An 18,415-nucleotide genomic window follows, 5' to 3' on the forward strand; every position below is an offset into this window, starting at 1 on the left:
CCTTCCAGATTTATTTTTTTTCAAAATTCAAATTAGTTTTATGCATTACATGGTGACGTTAGAGGGTCGGAACTTCTCAGGGCAATTTTCCGAAACCGAAGTGTTAAAAAAGAAATTTTAGGCCATCTTTGGATGCATGAAGATATTAGGGAAGGTTTGGGGATGCTGTCTGGAAGGGTTTCCAACAAAACTGAAAAACACGTAAATATAGGCTGTGTCTATAGTGGTGTAAGGGTCTCCTCTAACTCCAACAAACACTGGATTTTCCTCGCGAAATATTTTCAAACTTGAAATCAATTTTAATCTAAACTTTAATGACGTTAAAGAGAATAGGGAACGTTCAGGAGCTCAAATTGAGTTTCAAAAACGCAATTGTAGGCTATCTTTGACGGCATAAGTTTCCAAATGTTTCCAAAAATGTTGGGAAGTCAGATGGTTTTTCCGTCTCCCCTTGAAACTTTTTGAAAATGACGTCCTAAAAATCGTGGACTTCACACGTTGTTTGACAGACAACGTTATGATAGAATTCGGAAGGAGGGTTTCCCACCTGAAATCTTTTTCGAAAAAAAAAAAAAAAAACGGTTGCTTATTTTAAGCTCTTCACCACTGTCAGAAAAAAAAAAGGATTTCCGGTTTCCCCTCAGGAATTTTCTACAAACGAAAATTTGGAGTCAAGTGTGATGGACGTTAGGTGATTTCGTGCATATCTGACGTCCCTTAGGAATTTTTCTGAAGTTTAAGTTTCAAAAAACCCAACTTTAAGCTATTTTTGAAGACGTTGGAATGAGATGGGGATTTTTAAAAGTTCGAAGTTGATGTCCGAAATTTACACTTTAGACTATCGTAAAATCATTGCACAGAAAGGGTCAGGGCTTGACTACAGGAATTTTTTTGGTATTGAAGTTATAAAAAACTCGATAATCAATATTAGGCTGAAATATGAGATGTGAAAGGATGGGGTGAGCGTTATCCTTTTGGAAATGTTTTCGAGACTCAAGGCCTAAAACCGTAATTTTCGGGCGGTTTGGTGACGTTTAAGGGATATGATTATTCGGTTGCTCTTTCAAAAAATGTATTTATTGAGGGTTTAACAAAGCAATTTTAAGCTGTCTTCGGCGGGTCAAAAGTATCCGGCCTCAAAACACATTTTAAAATTTGTCTTTGCCACACTTTAGACAGCGAAAGGGGGGGGGGGAGGGGTGAAAACGATCCAATTAAGGGAGAAAGGAATGGTAAGTGACTCTCCTCCGGAAAATTTTAAGTCCTAAAAAATGCATTTTAAGCTTTGTGACAGTAAAAAGAAGTGTAAAGGTCGGGGAAAATTTCCTAATTTAAAGTTTTTAGAATCGCAAATTTAGGGTCAATTTGGTTTCTCAAAGGGAGATGTCTTCCTTGATGTAACTCCCTTTTGGATCCGTGCTTGAGCGACTCACCTAATGTTGACTAACTCAGAAGTTACCACCCAGGGTACCCCCTCACCTTCCATAGATCCGGTACTGCTATATTACCAAATTTGGATGATTCTCTTTTTTCACTAATAGAGGTCGAAATGTGAAAGGCTTTTGCCTAGAGATCATTTTACTAATTAAAAAACTTTTCCTTAAAATGAAATGACTAAATGTGAAACTCATTGTACATATGAGGGAATTAGTTGATATAACACAATATTACGAGTCATTATTATAGTTGTGAATATTTTTTTCAATAAAATGAACGTAAAATTCATTCTGTCTTAGTAAAAATTTTGTAGTTAATGACCAAACAAAGCAAGTATTGAAAACAGATAATGCTATCTTGAAAATGAGCTAGACATCGCCCATCATTTCAGACCTCTCTAATTTTACCCTTGTTGTCACTTTCCTTTGAAAAAAAAGTGTTTTTTTTTTTTTAAATTATTATTATAAATGCGATGGTTTCCTAGGAATTTACTTAAAATAGAGTGGTACATTGTTTCCTCCGTAATAATTTACCTTAACAGCAAAAGGAAGAAAAAAAAAAAAAACATGGTCCCCTTGACTTTACACTACCACCTCTTTCAGTTTGTAGCTTTAGACGAAGGAAGAGAAAAAAACACACAATAGTGCTGCGATGTCCCCCAAGAAAAAACACATGTTTTTGTATTATAGTAATTTTTTTTATCATAGTCACACTAAAATCTTACAATTCGAAGACTTTTTTTTCTTTTTTGCCTCCAGTAATAGATCCAAAGCATGATATCCTTATTGGGAAAAACACGTTACATTTTTTTTGAATCAAAAGTTTGAAATTGCCGCCCTTCAAAAAGTGCCGCCCGGGGCGGACCGCCCCCCTCCGCCCCTCCCTAGCTACGCCACTGATTCCACGTCATGATAATTTCGTAATTTACTCGTCTATCTTATAATTTTTGCTACGGAAAATGTTTCTTAAAATTGAAATAGAAAACGAATAAAAATCGAATTTTCGAAAGATCGCTTTGAGGTGCACACCCCCATGCTACAAAACTAACTTTGTGCCAAATTTCATGAAAATCGGCCGAACGTTCTAGGCGCTATGCGCGTCGCAGACATCCTTCAGACATCCAGACAGAGAGACTTTTCCGCTTTATTATTAGTAAAGATATTAATCCTGCACCGTAAAAAACGATTCAGAAAACGTTCCTGGAAAAATAATGGGCAGATGATATACCCTATTTCTGCTAGTAACATACCATGCAAAAAACCAGGAATGTTTTCCGCTAATATTCAGTACTGTTTGACCACGGATTGTATGTAATTCGGCAATCTGCCAAGTAAAGACGATTCCATCTGAATGAATCTAGCAGGGGAGAAGGGAAAATAAACGATGGGATTTTGATGAAACGCGTTTTTATAATGTCACTAGTGCCTTATTCATTTATTGCATTCTCAAAAAAGTAAATAGGGGGAACAAAAACAATTTGCCATGGAAAACAACAAAAATAAAATAAAATATTTTTCATTTCGTTCAGGAACGTAAAAGCAAAATGGTAAGCTCAAAACTTCGTTGTGAATAAATAAATCAATTAATTTTTGCCGTAAGAAATATGGATCAAATATACTTTAGATTTAAAAATATGCTGCTGTGAGCAAAATTTTCATTTCTACAAAAACTAAGGCTAAATAATAGAGAAGCAAAAGTGTACATCTGAAACAAACCAACTAACAGCCCTTTAAACTAATAGATACGTCCCATTTCCGCCTATAAACCGGATATTAGCTTTCACGTGTAATAGATGGTCAGACAGTAACTTTCCGGAAATTATCCCGGAAGCCTCCTGAAAAATTCATAAATTTTTCCCAATAAAACGTTCACATTTTATGAAGTGAATCAGGAACCTTCTATAAATCTTTACATATGTTTTATAGTAACCTGGTTTACCCAGAAAATCTGCTAAAGCAAAATATGCCTGAAGTTTATTCACAGTTATAAGCAAATACCTCAAACTGTATTTTGCAGCAATTCTTATAAAGCTACGAGATCTACAGACTGCATTTCACCCACATTTGATGCTCAGTCAATTTTGGATGGGCCGTAAGCGCCCTGTGAATGCGAAGGATGAGTTGAATGTGAAGCGCTTAGTATATTTTGACAATGGTAGCTTAAAGCATTTTTCACAACAGTGAGAAGTCTGCTTTCATAAATGAAGCAATTGAGGAAACTTTTTCCGCAAAAATACTTGATTTTCACTAGAAACTAATGAAACCGCTGCCCTGAAATAATGTGTTGCGTTTCAAGATTTTTTTTAAAACACTTTTTTGGTGTGAAATATTCGCTGGTGATATATATATATATATATATATATATATATATATATATATATATATATATTTTTTTTTTTTTTTTTTTGGATGCACAGAATTCACTCACGCTCTTTTCACCTTTCAGTGCCATGTGGTAGGGAAGTTTTTTTCTTTAACTCAAATCAAAAACGTATTTTGTTGGTGTCGTATACGTTGCGTGTACATCCTCCACTAAGTGCTGCAATTATATTCTTGTCTTAACTAAAAAACTACATTTAAATTAAAAATTGCTCACAAATCTGAATTTTACGAGGAATAATGTCTAATACGCGTACATGAATTTCAGGGTACTTATTATCAAGTCGACCGTTTTCCTCGAAACCGAAATTATCGTCGAATGAGTGATAAACCGCCGATGTTGGTGTCACCTTACTTCTTGATTATTTTGGAAAAAAATATATGGCATGATTTTTTTTTACTGTCAATTTTTCATCTGGCGACAATTTTAGGTTTTGGTTGGCGGGATACGTCAGTACTCATTTCTGAAACAATCATTCCAGCCAACATTTTGCTCTCTTAAAGAGCAGAAAGTGATCCACGAATAAATATTAGACAATTAAGTAAATCATTTTTCCGTTATTTAATACTTGCATAGTTTACTGGACAATTTCTGCTACTCTATTTTTGTTTTCATGCTATTCTAAAAAAGAAGGGAGTACTGGAGTAGTTTTTTCAGTACATTTTCTTAAAAAGCAATTGTATCAACAAAAAAAAAAATTCTTACTTTGAATGTTCGAAACGGGGACAAACGTCAGTAGTCTCAAAAAACACTATGGGTTAATGTTATCAAAAACATCGACATCGGTATTTTTCTATTGAGAAGAGATAAAATGGAGGGAGTGGGGATTGTCATTCATGAAACCGAGATCCCAAGTCACGTGATAGATTTTAAAGCAAAGCATTGGAAGAAATTAGATTTATTTCGCTTGCTTCACGCTAAACGAGCCAACCATTCGTCGTTGTTGAATCACGTGACTTGGGGTTCTTTGGGTCAGCTTTTGCTAAGCCCATGATTGGACTTGCTATTTTCGAACACTAAAATCAACATTATTAAGCACGAATTTGAAAAAAATGCTATTTACAAGTATCTTAGGTACAAGTACAATTGCAAGTACCTTTAAGGAACCTCTTTTTCAATTGAAAACCCGTTTTTGGCTTCCAACATAAAGCGGCTGTCTCAAAAAATTCGTGCCTCAATAACAATGATTTCGCATGAGTTTTTTTTCTGAAGAAATTATGAATATATCTTTCTTTGTATACAGTTTTATGACTGTTTTTTGTAGTGCACATAAATACGCTTGTGGAAACGAGTAGTATATCTAACCATGCCCTAGTAAGAAACCATGATTTCTGTGCTTATCAAACGGCAGAAACAGTGGCGGCTCGTGCCTTGAAAAAGTGAGGGGGCCAGATCATGGGTGCACTCGCAGCCCCCCCCCCCCCCCGGTTTTTGAAAAGAAAAAATATTTTTTTTAAATATATTTTTTTTTAATATTTAAACTTTCTTAAAATAATTATTTGTGCTAAAATATTTATGGAAAATAAATAAAATTAAATTCATTTTCAAACTCTAAATTATCATTTATAGTACGTTAATTACTTGAAAATAAAGAGTCAAGAAAGGAGGTAAACGGTCTAACCCTGTGCAAATGAAGGGCTTCTTCAGTTAAGGTTTGTTATTTATTTTTCATAGCCTGAACATTCAAGTTATGTAAAATAAACAGCATACAGGCAGGGTAACGGTCTCTGCGAATCCTGCTGTAAATATTGAGGTTTATTGCGTTGGTGCTGAGGGAGAAAAAAGAACAGATAATCCGCGGCAGCGTATAGTCCGTACCTCATTAATTTTACACTTTTTTAACAGATAATCCGCGGATTATGCGCAGGAAAAGACTACAATCCATTTTTTTAATACGTACGCACACAAAAAAAGGGAAAATAAATAAAAATATAAATTATTGTCTGAAAATAGTGAGGGGGCCCGGGCACCCTCCGGCCCCTCCCACGAGCCGCCACTGTGAAGAAAAAAGTTATCATAACAAGTTTTTGTCTTTCCAGCATTCTATTTTGGAGGATTTGAATGGGCAGATGGACGGCGATTATCGAAGGCAAATCTAGCGTTGGAATCACGACGATTGTCAAACAAAAGCAACGTGTATTCCATAGAAAGCAATGGAACCAACAGCTTTGGTGAGCATGTCGACATGTTTTAATTCTTCTAGAACACATTTGCAACGTATTTCTATTTCAAAAATTATTTTTAACACCAACCAGTTTCAGTATGTAAAACAACCAAGTTAGCGACAGTGAAACAAAATGTATTTGTTGCTAAGGCCTTAATAAGGCTTTTATTAAGGCTACTATATAAGGGGAGCTAACTCATCCGACATTTTGGACCCAAATCTGTCAAGAGACAAAATTAGTATTTGTACAAAAGCCTCGTTGCAGAAACTAGAGCCTAAACTTTAGCTGTGTTGCCTGATTGATGTTTGATTATTTTATTCTGTAAAAGAAGAATGTTTTATCGATACAAATTAAAAACAAATAAAGTTTGAAAATGAGATTCATTGTAGTAAATATTTCTAAATACATTTTTGTTGAGTTTGTGAACTAAATTACCTTTCTAGATTTACCTTAAGTGACATTTTACTCAACTTATCATCAACTGTTTTACTACATAGCACCCAACTAATACTATAACGTGTTAATAAATACTAGAAACAAGGTTGGATTCAAAGCTATCTTGGAGCCAAAATGTCGGATAAGCCGGCCTGTCCTTTTCAAAGGGCTATAGCTTTTCCTCCATTGACAAGCCTTACACGTATTGCGTTCCAATCTGCAACGAAGAACCAACTCCTTGTCAATTGGAATGGTGAAAAAAAAGAAAAAACCCTAATAGAATACGTTTATCTAGTACGAAAACAGGTAGTGGATGACTTGCCGAACCGTTTTTAGAAATTTGTAAAAGAAAAAAAAACGTTTATCGCCTCAGTACTTGCATTCAGGGGCGAATCTAGCTTCTGGTTTTGGAGGAAGTCATCATCGGAAAATGAAGGGTCAAAGTGCAACTTTGTTTTTCGGCGATTTTCCTTTTTTTTATATATATATTTTGGTCTCTCAAAATACAACTTTAGGCAATACTTGTTCACTTTAGTTGGTGGGGGAGGGGCTGACCACCCCTGATCCCCCCCTCTGGATTTGCGCTTGCTTGCATTGTAAAACCAAATTACATACTTATTTAAGAAAAGTTTTTTTTTTTTAAGTTGTTGACCTGCATAAACCGCGAAAAATTGATTGCAAAAACCAAATAGATTATCCAGAGTAGGAAAAATCGCAAAGGCACCAATGTAGTGAAGTTTCCATAAACATGTTTTTTTTTTTTTTGGAGTTACGTTTTTTGATTTTTTGCCCCATTTTTACACATAAATGTGTCATTTTGTCACAAGTAATAAATAGTTATTATCTCTTTATTCTCGCAAAATGATTAATGTAGCTAATATTTGATTTTTTATTTATATGTTTCTAGTTTTGTCTCATGGTATACATTTTCATGGATAGAAGAACACACATTTCTTGTACTCGAAATTACGAGTGGGAAATTTTAACTAAAATTACACCCTAATTCGCTATATTTTTATGTTAATATTTTTAAAGTATTTAAAAATCGTCCTTCAGGGCGCGTTTACAAAGAATGACTTGTCTTATTGCCAGAAGTAGGAACTTTCCATAGCAGCTGTTCACATACAAAGCTGCAGTTGATTAATATTTCCACTGAGCAATCCCCCTTTTGCACCTAGTAAAACGCAGTCTCTTCGACTTAATTTTGACTGGAAATTAAGAAAATTTAAAGGTAGTTTTGCAATATTTCATTTTTTGTTTTCATTATTATGTTTTAAATTCATTTTTGCTTTAATCGAAAAAATATAATTTCCACGTTAAATCCAGGTTTTAGTTAAAACCGGTCTACCCTTCCTAATGCTGTCTCATTCCTCTTCCTACTAGATGGCAGACTTGAGTTTGTGCCCATGCAAGTAGTTTATCATGTAGAAAAATGTTTTCACATATGGCTTTATTCGGGAAGATATTAATCAATATAAAATGCAGCTAACAACAGGAAAAGTAACTACAATAAACAATTGAACATACAACAAAAGCAACAATTTAAAATCGAAAAGAAATCTGTAAAGTAGAAGACTTCACAATTGGAGCAGAGTCGAAGTGAAAATCATTTCAGGGAGTCCATGGAGTAATCAGATCTTAATTGCAAAAATTGAACATTTTCAAGCAACACAAGAAAACTCAATCGTCTAAAAAAAGAAAAATGTCTCGGTTGCAATTAAACTTTCTAATAATATTTCAATTAAAAAGCTGAAATGTGCCTTTTTTCGTACATTACTTTCATTTCTTACCTTGGAAAATGTATATTAGATAATAGTATTACTTCTATAAAAAAAAAGATTATATTATTAACTATTTAATTTTTACCTAAACAAAACGGAACTTCATTTTTAATTACATATTTAGAATTCTAGATAATGTCAAAGTCTTGAAAATTAAAGATCTGAAAGTAAATGCACCAAAAAGCAAACTAAGCCAATATTCTAAAGAAAAACATTTTCTTGTAAGATAACCTATTCAGACTCATTCTGCTGTGACTTTCAGAATTGTTACCAACTTTTTTACTAAATTTCATTTTCAAAGGCATCGTTGCTTATGATATATCTGATCCTTCCAGAAAGAGACGATTTTTTTTAATTAATACTACTGCTAGTTCTGGAACATTGTCAAGCAAAATATTTTTTCTATACAAATTGACCTGATTTTTAGTAAAGATATGGACTTTTTATTATATTCACCACTACGCGAGTCAAGGAATATATTTGATAAATATTAAATACCAGTGGTACCCACACGGCTTTGCCCGTAGTAGAAAATTAAAAAGTCTTATGGTTCGCCTGTATAATTACAAAAAATGTACGGTGAATTTTTCGTCAATTGGCGTACACCATGTTACGGTTCCACGTTATGATAACTTGGTAATTTACTCGTCCATCGTATGATAATTTTGCTCTGGAAAATGTTCTTAAAATTGGAGTAGAAAAAGAACAAAAACGAATTTTTGAAAAATTGCTTCGAGGCGCACACCCCACGCTTACAAACTAACTTTGTGCCAAATTTCCTGAAAATCGGCCGAACGGTCTAGGCGCTATGCGCGTCACAGAGATCCAGACAACCAAGCATCCTCCAGACATCCAGACAGAGAGACTTTTAGCTTTATTATTAGTAAAGACTATTTCCCAACTTTAGTGGCAATGGGGTTGTTTCCAAAATTAAAAGTTTTTTTTTTCTTCTGAAAGAGCATGCTTAAAAACATTCGCAACTCCAATAAACTATAGGGGACGCTGCAATCACTGTCTAATGGCGGATGAAAAGGTAAAACAAACAGATGCCGTAACTTATAACCTGCTTCGACGCTTAGTGAATGACAGTAATTTTTGATCGTGTTTGTGGAAAGCTTTCTTTTCTATTCTTCTGAAATTACATTACACAACAAACTGGCTGAAGACTGTAATTTATCTCAAAGAAAACACGTGGAATGGAAGGTTTTACCTCTTTCTTTAGTATTCTTAATCACCGCAAGGTAGCGTATTCGAGCTCTGGAGATGCGAATAGGATCCTGACCGCTTTTTAAATAATTTGACTAAGTTTAATATTTTTAAAAATTTATTTTAATCGGTGCGCTTTTATTATGTACGCTTCTGCCGATGACGTCACAAATGATGAAATGCCATTCACGGTTGCCATTCGTAGAGCGTAATATTTAATTCGCTTCTTGATTACAATAACGTGAAAACGCAGTACACAGATGCGCCTAAGTACATCATAGAGACCACGTCTTATTTTCTAAATCGGACATGTTAAAAAATTCGTTAAAAAATAAGCGTCTGGAAAATGAAAGTTTTTTCTCGCTTCATGTTATTTTTATTTTTTGCTTATTCCATCAATTTCAATGACTAAAAATAGTACTTTTGACTGAAGGAAACAACCCCATTTTGAATAATTTCTGCGGAATATGTATACAGGGCCTGATTACCGCACAGGCCTACTAGGCCTGGGCCTGGGGCCCTCTCTTCCTAGGGGCCCCAAATTACTTAAAGAATTTTGCATAACATTACAACTATACAAAAAAATAATCACATTTTTAAAATAATAGCCTTCAGGGGGCCTCAAAATTATTGTGGGCCTTGGGCCTCACTTTTAGTTAGTCGGGCTTTGTATGTATAATCGCCAGATTAATCTCATTCTACTGCACATACACTCAGGAGCGGGAAATTTCATGATTTACTTGCCACTTCCCCTAATGTGGCTAGTGTATTTTAAGTGAATTGGTTTATATTTTTGCAAATTTCACATCGAGATATAAATCGCAATCACTGTATTTGGCTATATATTTTTAAAATTAATAATTTAATAAAGAAATACATAAATAACTAGTATGTTGTGGTCATCACGAAACTTTCTTCTATATTTTTCTTTTTTTTTTTTCTGATCCCTCCCCATGCTTGACGAGGAAGCAATATTCCCAACAAAAACAAAATTACACATGCAAAAACTTGACGACCATCCCAATATCTGAATTATTGCAAAAGCAAAGCAAAGAGCAAAAATTGAAAGTTATTTTAAAAGCCTTGCTTGAATTAATTACAAATATTTTATTTGTTAACAAACATAAGATGGCAACAGTTAAAAATTTTAAATCATTGAGATAATATTTCTGATCATTTCCATACAATTAAAATCACGAGAAATACGCAGACGACAATCTATTACGATTTATCTTTCTTATTGTTGCATTAATAAAGCTATTTTTATTCGCAAAAAAAAAAAAAAATATCAACACCTCATGGAGCGATTGGCGTCAAAATTGAACCAAAGCCTGTTTACATATGGATTCACATATATTCCAAATTTCAACCAGAACGTAGCATTACTTCTTGAGATAGGGCACTCACAATGGAAAAAAAGAACGGGCGATTGCGCTACCCCCTTTTTAGCTGTTGACACCAAAATAAAATCAGCTCTTATACCCACTAAGGACTACTTGCCGATAAATTTTTCTTTCATTCTGTTCATTATTTCTTGAGATACAGCAGTCACAATTGACGACAAAAAACGTTCTATAGCTCAAACCCTGTTTGAGTTATTGACACCAAAATTGAATCAGCACCTGTTCCTGTTAATGCCAACATATGGACCAAATTTTGTTTGATTCCGCCAGTTACTTCCTGAGGAATAGCAAGCACGCGTAACTCGAAAAACGTCCCATTGCTCCACCCCCCTTGGAGGAATTCACGCCAAAAACTAATGGGCACAAGTTCACATAGGGGCACATATGTGTACCAAATTTCGTTCGATTTCATGCGGTAGTTTTTGCTGTAGAGCGGCCACAAAAAACTGGTCACACACAGACGTGACACACACACACACATACACACACACATACATACACACACATACATACACACACAGACAGACAGACATTTTCCAAAAATAGTCGAAATGGACTCAGCACACCTCAAAACGTTCGAATCCGTCAAAATTCGAAATTCGAAAATTTGCACGAATCCAATACTTTCTTCTATATATTAGATATAGAAGAAAGTAAAAATGGCATTTCGAATTTTTTTCCCATTTTAAAATGCGGTAATTTTCACTGATTTTTCAAGCAAAATAACTTCAACATTTAAACGGGGGGGTACTTATATTAAAACAGCATTGAAAAATATATCACCTAAATAATTTCAAAAACTTATCGAATAGAACTCGGAAAAAAGTAAAAAACTGTTCTTTTTAGAACGAGTTTCGTCGATGTCACAGAAATACAAGACCAACACACAAAACGACAAAGAATGAATGGTCATTAGTAGGGATTCAGTAGTTTTATTGAGGCAAAGCGGAGGAGCGGAGAAGCAGCAGACAAGACCCTGGGGGAGAAGAGAAAGTGGTCCCTCAAAGTGGGAGGAAATGGGTGTGGTCTGGTGAAAGGCGTGTTTTTCGCAGTTTTTCACAATTTTTCGAAAACAAGGCTTTACTACGTGGAGAATATCAATAGAACAAATTGTCTTAGAAATAAACTTAAAATATGTTTTTAAAGAGAAATGTTCAATCTCTTGCGCTCCTTTTTCCGTTTTTTCATATCATTTTTCAAACGTGTGAAAATAGTCGTTTAAAGTTTTAAAATGTTATTAAAAAAATTTCAAAATAACCACAGAAAAAATAAAGAAGCACATCTCTAGTTCTGTGTCATAGCCATCGTTTAAAACAAACCGCATGAAAATATTCCAGTAATTTCTCGTGTTATGCTTTGAATAGGTAGCAGATTTTCCCGTAGAGAGAGCATTAGCGTCGAAAATCAAGATGGACGGTATAGAAGAGCCTTAAGGGTCAATCTCCTACCCTCCCCCTTCTTTCCCCGAGCCTTTGGCTTTAACACTGCTCTCATTTCCAATATGAGAGTTTATGCGCTAATGTTCCAGATGCTTGTCGGGCCCTGATAATATAATACAGTCGAACTCGCTTATAACGAGAGCTAAGAGACCGCGATATTTGCTCGTTGTAACCGTGTGCTCGCAAAAAGCCAGTTCGTGAAAAAAATCATATAAGTTCATCGTAGTTGCTTTTTTTCTTCTTTTTATTCACCCAAATACGTCGGTTACATTGCTTTAAAATGTCTGTCACTTTCTTATGTCATTGTTTTTGAGGAATACATATGAAATTTTCATATGTTTTTTCACTCCACAAACTAAAAAAAGTTCTGTCATCGCTTGTTCTCAGAACTTGTAATTTTTTACTAACTTTGGTCGACTTTGGAAATAAAAAGAAAATTTACCAAAAAAAGGGTAAACTTAGCTGGAAGTCAATATGAATTTTACGAATCACAAAAATATTGCTCGCTTTAAGCGGGCTGACTCGTTAAAACGAGTTCTAATCCCATAGACTTAGCATTGTTCCAACCAAGTATTTCTGATTTCCTCGCTACATTTGGATGCTCGTTAAATCAGGACTTGCTATAACCGAGTTCGACTGTATCCAGGTAATGCATTCGAATTGAGCACCGAACTTAGTTTCAGCGAGACAATTCTTTTTTTATGAGAAAACTTTTTCGTATTCACTTAATGACAAACATTCGCATGCAATTTTTATTTTTCTCACGCCATAGTAGTCTAGTTGTTACATAGTCACCATCATAAAGCTTTGCACGGGCGAAAGACACCAAGACGACAATTCACGTGGCTTTAAGTAGAAGATAAAAAATAACAACTGTTGCTCTCTGACGCTTTTACGTAGGAAAGTTCATGAATTATTCATTTATGAATAAAAATTATATATTTGTAGCTTGCATCAGAATACAATGATAGTGAAGTGTTAAAAAATTGAAGTCGTTAATAACGCTGGTAATACTGTCAAAAGCCTGTAGACAAAGCTTTTTCCCAGTGTTTATGCAGCAAAAAAGAACCAAAGCAAACAATAGGAGAAAGAGAACAATATTTTTCTCAAATAATTGAGAAAGGAAATATATAAACCACTTTCTCTGTGAAATAATGTATTTTGGAACTTTCGTAAATGCAAAATTTCATATATTTTCTCGTAGAAGAAAATCCTTTATTTTCATGCTAAAAAATACATAATTAACTATCGTCATTGGTTTAATAACTGTCCTAACGTAACTCTCAGCAATGAAATACTTTTAGGATTTTGAATAGAAAAAAATCAGTTTTGTATAAAAATATAAAATGAAATTTTGTTTTAATTTTGAAAGTTAAATTTAAGTCTAATACCGTAAAGTTCTTGGTATTGTTGTAAATATCCTGTACCAGCAGGCTTAGAACAAAGTCTTGATATTTTAAGCTCTAATGAAGTTGATAGCAAGCAATGACTGAGAATAAGCATCTAGTTTGTAGTCCCATATGCAAAAAAGAATATGGTCGGGAGGCAGGAGAGACATATGTAGCTATATATTAGGGAGACTAAAAAGTAATGTCGGTTTCTGTTTTTTTTTTTTTTTTTCAAACAAATAATTTTTTAAAGTTTTTTTTTTAATCAACGATGCAAATTGCTCTTGCTATCAACAACTTTTTGCCATGTATAGCTCAAATTTTCAATATCCGATACTTAGAAAGTAATTGGTTTTCGAGCAAAATATCTGGAGATGGAATTTTGGATGTCAGACAAATCTTCAAGGTTTTTTTTTTTTTCCTTTTTGTCACGAATAGATCGGAGTAATGGAAAATCAAACGGTGCAATGTCAATGTGAATATGGATGGGTGAAGAAGCCTTCCACAGTAGCCTACCACAGCTCATTAGATTTCAAGGGTTTGTCTTGAGCAGTGCGGTATTGCATTATCATGTTTCAGGATCACTTCTTTTCTGCTGATATCAGTGAAAATATTTTCATCACAAGCTGCACTATCTGATTTCCATTTCTTCCGATCGCTAAAACACTTTCTATGAGACAGAAACTTGAAAATTTGACTTAATATCCACGATATCATGTCCACACATTTTACTCCAAAAATCAATTGATTTTTACTTTCTTCTATATCTAATATATAGAAGAAAGTATTGGATTCGTGCAAATTTTCGAATTTCGAATTTTGACGGATTCGAACGTTTTGAGGTGTGCTGAGTTCATTTCGACTATTTTTGGAAAATGTCTGTCTGTCTGTGTGTGTGTGTGTATGTATGTATGTGTGTGTGTATGTATGTGTGTGTGTATGTATGTGTGTCACGTCTGTGTGTGACCAGTTTTTTGTGGCCGCTCTACAGCAAAAACTACCGCATGAAATCGAACGAAATTTGGTACACATATGTGCCCCTATGTGAACTTGTGCCCATTAGTTTTTGGCGTGAATTCCTCCAAGGGGGGTGGAGCAATGGGACGTTTTTTGAGTTACGCGTGCTTGCTATTCCTCAGGAAGTATCTGGCGGAATCAAACAAAATTTGGTCCATATGTTGCCATTAACAGGAGCAGGTGCTGATTCAATTTTTGGGTCAATAACTCAAAGGGGGGTTGAGCTATAGAACGTTTTTTGTCGTCAATTGTGACTGCTGTATCTCAAGAAATAACGAACGGAATCAAACAAAAATTTTTTGACAAGTAGCCCATAGTGGGTATAAGAGCTGATTTTATTTTGGTGTCAACAGCTAAAAAGGGGGTAGCGCAATCGCCCGTTCTTTTTTTCCATTGTGAGTGCCCTATCTCAAGAAGTAATGCTACGTTCTGGTTGAAATTTGGAATATATGTGAATCCATACGTAAACAGGCTTTGGTTCAATTTTGACTCCAATCGCTCCAAGAGGTGTTGATTTTTTTTTTGCGAATAAAAATAGTTTTATTAATGCAACAATAAGAAAGATAAATCGTAATAGATTGTCGTCTGCGTATTTCTCGTGATTTTAATTGTATGGAAATGATCGGAAATATTATCTCAATGATTTAAAATTTTTAACTGTTGCCATCTTATGTTTGTTAATAAATAAAATATTTGTAGTTAATTCAAGTAAGGCTTTTAAAGTAACTTTCAATTTTCGCTCTTTGTTTTGTTTTTACAATAATTCAGACATTGGGATGGTCGTCAAGTTTTTGCATGTGTAATTTTGTTTCTGTTAGGAATATTGCTTCCTCGTCAAGCATGGGGAGGGATCAGAAAAAGGAAAAATATAGAAGAAAGTTTCGTGATGGCCACAACATACTAGTTATGTATCTGGGATTGAAAATTGGAATACTAAATGGTAAAAGGCTGTTGATAACGAGGGTAATTATATCGTTGATTGAAGACTGAAATTTATTTATTTATTTTATTTTTATTTATTTATTTATTTATTTATTTATTTAATTTATTTATTTTATTTATTTATTTAATTAATTTATTTATTTTATTTATTTATTTATTTATTTATTTATTTACTTTTGAAAAAAAAACGACACTAATTTTCGGTTCTCTAAATAGTACATATATTACAGGTTGAGATGGTCTCGTTCCTCTAGAGCAAAAAAGGGACATCTAAGGTGAACACTGATTAGTCTAATAATTGTTACATTTCATAAGGCAGTCATTCTAAGAAGTATTTACGGTATTGACCTTGAATAGTTTTTTTTTTTTTTTTTGAGCAATCACGATTGCTTATTGTTCTCACTTGATTGTTTTTCGCGTCCTATCATTTTATTTTCCCACCGCCTCCCTCTGCCAGCATCACCGTCGACCGGCCTCACGATGCTGCTCCTCTAGCGAAAACCGTCTCCAGGTTGCGTCCATATCCTACAAGCATACATACACAAACACACACACACACACTCACATATACCGACACAAACACACACGCCTACCTATACACACATACCCACACACTCATGCCTGTACACAGACACAAACACACACATACACACACATGCACACACAAGCCTACACACATACACACAAACACACACGCCGACAGCTACACACTCGTGATTGCGAAAAACATAATTTGAATTCAAAATGTCAAAATTCAAATTAATTTTAAAACTTTTTTTTTTTTTTTTTTTGGAAACTTAAAATCTAGTCCTGCTATATTTTGTGGTAATTTTCAGTTGAATAATTCTGATTTGGTTTTCAATATTTTCCCCTGAAACAAAGACTGGCGTGTACTTATTTGTATCATCTTTTTTTCGAGGTGTCCCTTTTGACTTTTAAATAACCACAACATTTCCACATTCCCGATAAGTTATCTCGAGGAATCATGCTTTTTTGCAGTATATCTGTTATGGCATTTTGGTAAATATGTGCAGTGCGTCATATTTGACGAAAAAGACAGTGGTCAATGGTCAAGCTCATCAATAAAGGTTGTCAGGGAGGTCAGATGACTCCCATAATGGGTTTGGGGAATTAATGTATTTATTATTTATATGGAAGTGAGCGTTGTTTATGCTGTTTGTTTGTTGGTTTTTTTTTGGTTTTATTTACGTTGAGTAGAAAACGTTTGCGCCCTCCCCCCTCCCTTAAAAAATTGAAATACCTTGCCTGTCAATGATGCAACCAAAATGCCTACTCTAATATTTAAAACTTTTTGATCAATGGAAAACTTTACAGGAAGTTGTCAATCCATTCAGAGCAACGGCATGTCTTCGACCGAAAAACTGAATCCATCAGAATTAGAAAGCAGAAGTGAATTATGGGATTTCATGGTGAAGGTGTGCCCAGTCAACACCAAAAAATGGCATCAGTTAAAATGGTGGAAAAAGCTCATAGCAATTGTTAGAGTAAGTATTCATTTCAACACATTTTTATTTTTTAATTTTTCAGTTAAAAAATAATTTTATAAGTCCTACATCAGACTATGTTAATTATTTTATCTTAGAAGCATTAATTTGAATTGTTCGAAAAAGTGGTGTTTTTCAGAAAATAAAAATACTTCTGTGATCTTCACAGCAAAACGATTGTGGCATAAAAGCGGTAAATAAAATATTGGCTTCAGATTTTCAGACAAGTGATTGATAAAAAAACAATTTGCTTAGATAATACTTGCACTTAGGCTTATCATTTCGGTAACACTAACAAGGAGGGAGAACAATACGCCGTTCCAATGAAAATTAGCTTAGAAGTTCACCGCTGTGGTAGACATTTCAGAAACTACTATTTATTACGCTTCATGGTCTTTCCAGAACTGATAGGGTGACTGTTGTCTTCAAGTGAAGATTAATAGTAAGAATTATTACAGGCATTCAGGGTAGCTTTGAGACGTATCGGTTACCTTTGCGCCCCTTCAATTTTTTTAGTATATTTGACTTTTACAAAAAACTAGAAGATCCAGTGTTGTATTCCATCAGCTAGATAATGAAGCAAGTTTTCTACTCTTCGTTTTACAAAAAGAAGTTGTCAATGTTGTACACAGTTTACTGCATCATTCAATAATTTTGAAGCTATTGTTTGGTAGCTATTTTTGAAGTTGTTGAAACTACTCTTCCTGTGTGTAGTATTGTACGCAGTACTATAAAATATTTTAAAATATATGTTGATGATGATATGTTGTGATGGAAGTTTTTAAGCTTTCAGAAAATTATTTTGTTAATACGTTTATCAAATATGTAATTTCAAATATGTAGGTAATTGCAAAATAATTGCAAAGGAAATTCAGAGGGTACATGATTCAGTTGTTTAAATCAATCAAAATGAAAAGTGTTAACAGGTTAAATTTTTGCACGGAAAGCAGATTAGTTCATTGTTTTAATCTATTCAAGTATCAGGCAAACCTGGAAATTAGGAAATATTATTACTTTAGTAGGGTTGTGGGCACTTGGAAGAGCTTACCGGAAGAGGTTGTAATAAGCAAGGAGGTAGATAGCTTTAAGATTGAAATTGACCTTCATTGAAGACTAATTAATTGACTAGGACCATCCTAGCTTTGTCCACTGCCTGTTTCTTATCATCACATTTGTATTTGTAAATATTTGTAAAGAAACTTAATTGGTATCTCATTTCTGTTATAGCACAAAGTTAGCCTAATCGGCGAGATAGCTTTCAACTCAGCAAATAGTTCGCTTTAAATGAATTTAGAAATTATTATTTCTTAATCGCGGG

The 18,415-nt window shown here is 34.2% G+C and overlaps 1 protein-coding gene across 1 annotated transcript in view; it reads left to right on the forward strand.

The window, feature by feature from the left end:
- LOC129228067 (mitochondrial sodium/calcium exchanger protein-like) overlaps positions 1–18,415 on the forward strand; it is a 54,520-nt gene that overhangs the window by 25,153 nt on the left and 10,952 nt on the right. The window contains exons 9-10 of the mRNA XM_054862702.1: positions 5,856–5,987; positions 16,928–17,097. Coding sequence (XP_054718677.1) covers positions 5,856–5,987; positions 16,928–17,097 — 302 coding nt within the window. The remainder of the gene's footprint in view (positions 1–5,855; positions 5,988–16,927; positions 17,098–18,415) is intronic.

This window comes from Uloborus diversus, chromosome 8, assembly GCF_026930045.1.
Source record: "Uloborus diversus isolate 005 chromosome 8, Udiv.v.3.1, whole genome shotgun sequence".
In the NCBI taxonomy this organism is placed as follows: Eukaryota; Metazoa; Arthropoda; class Arachnida; order Araneae; family Uloboridae; genus Uloborus; species Uloborus diversus.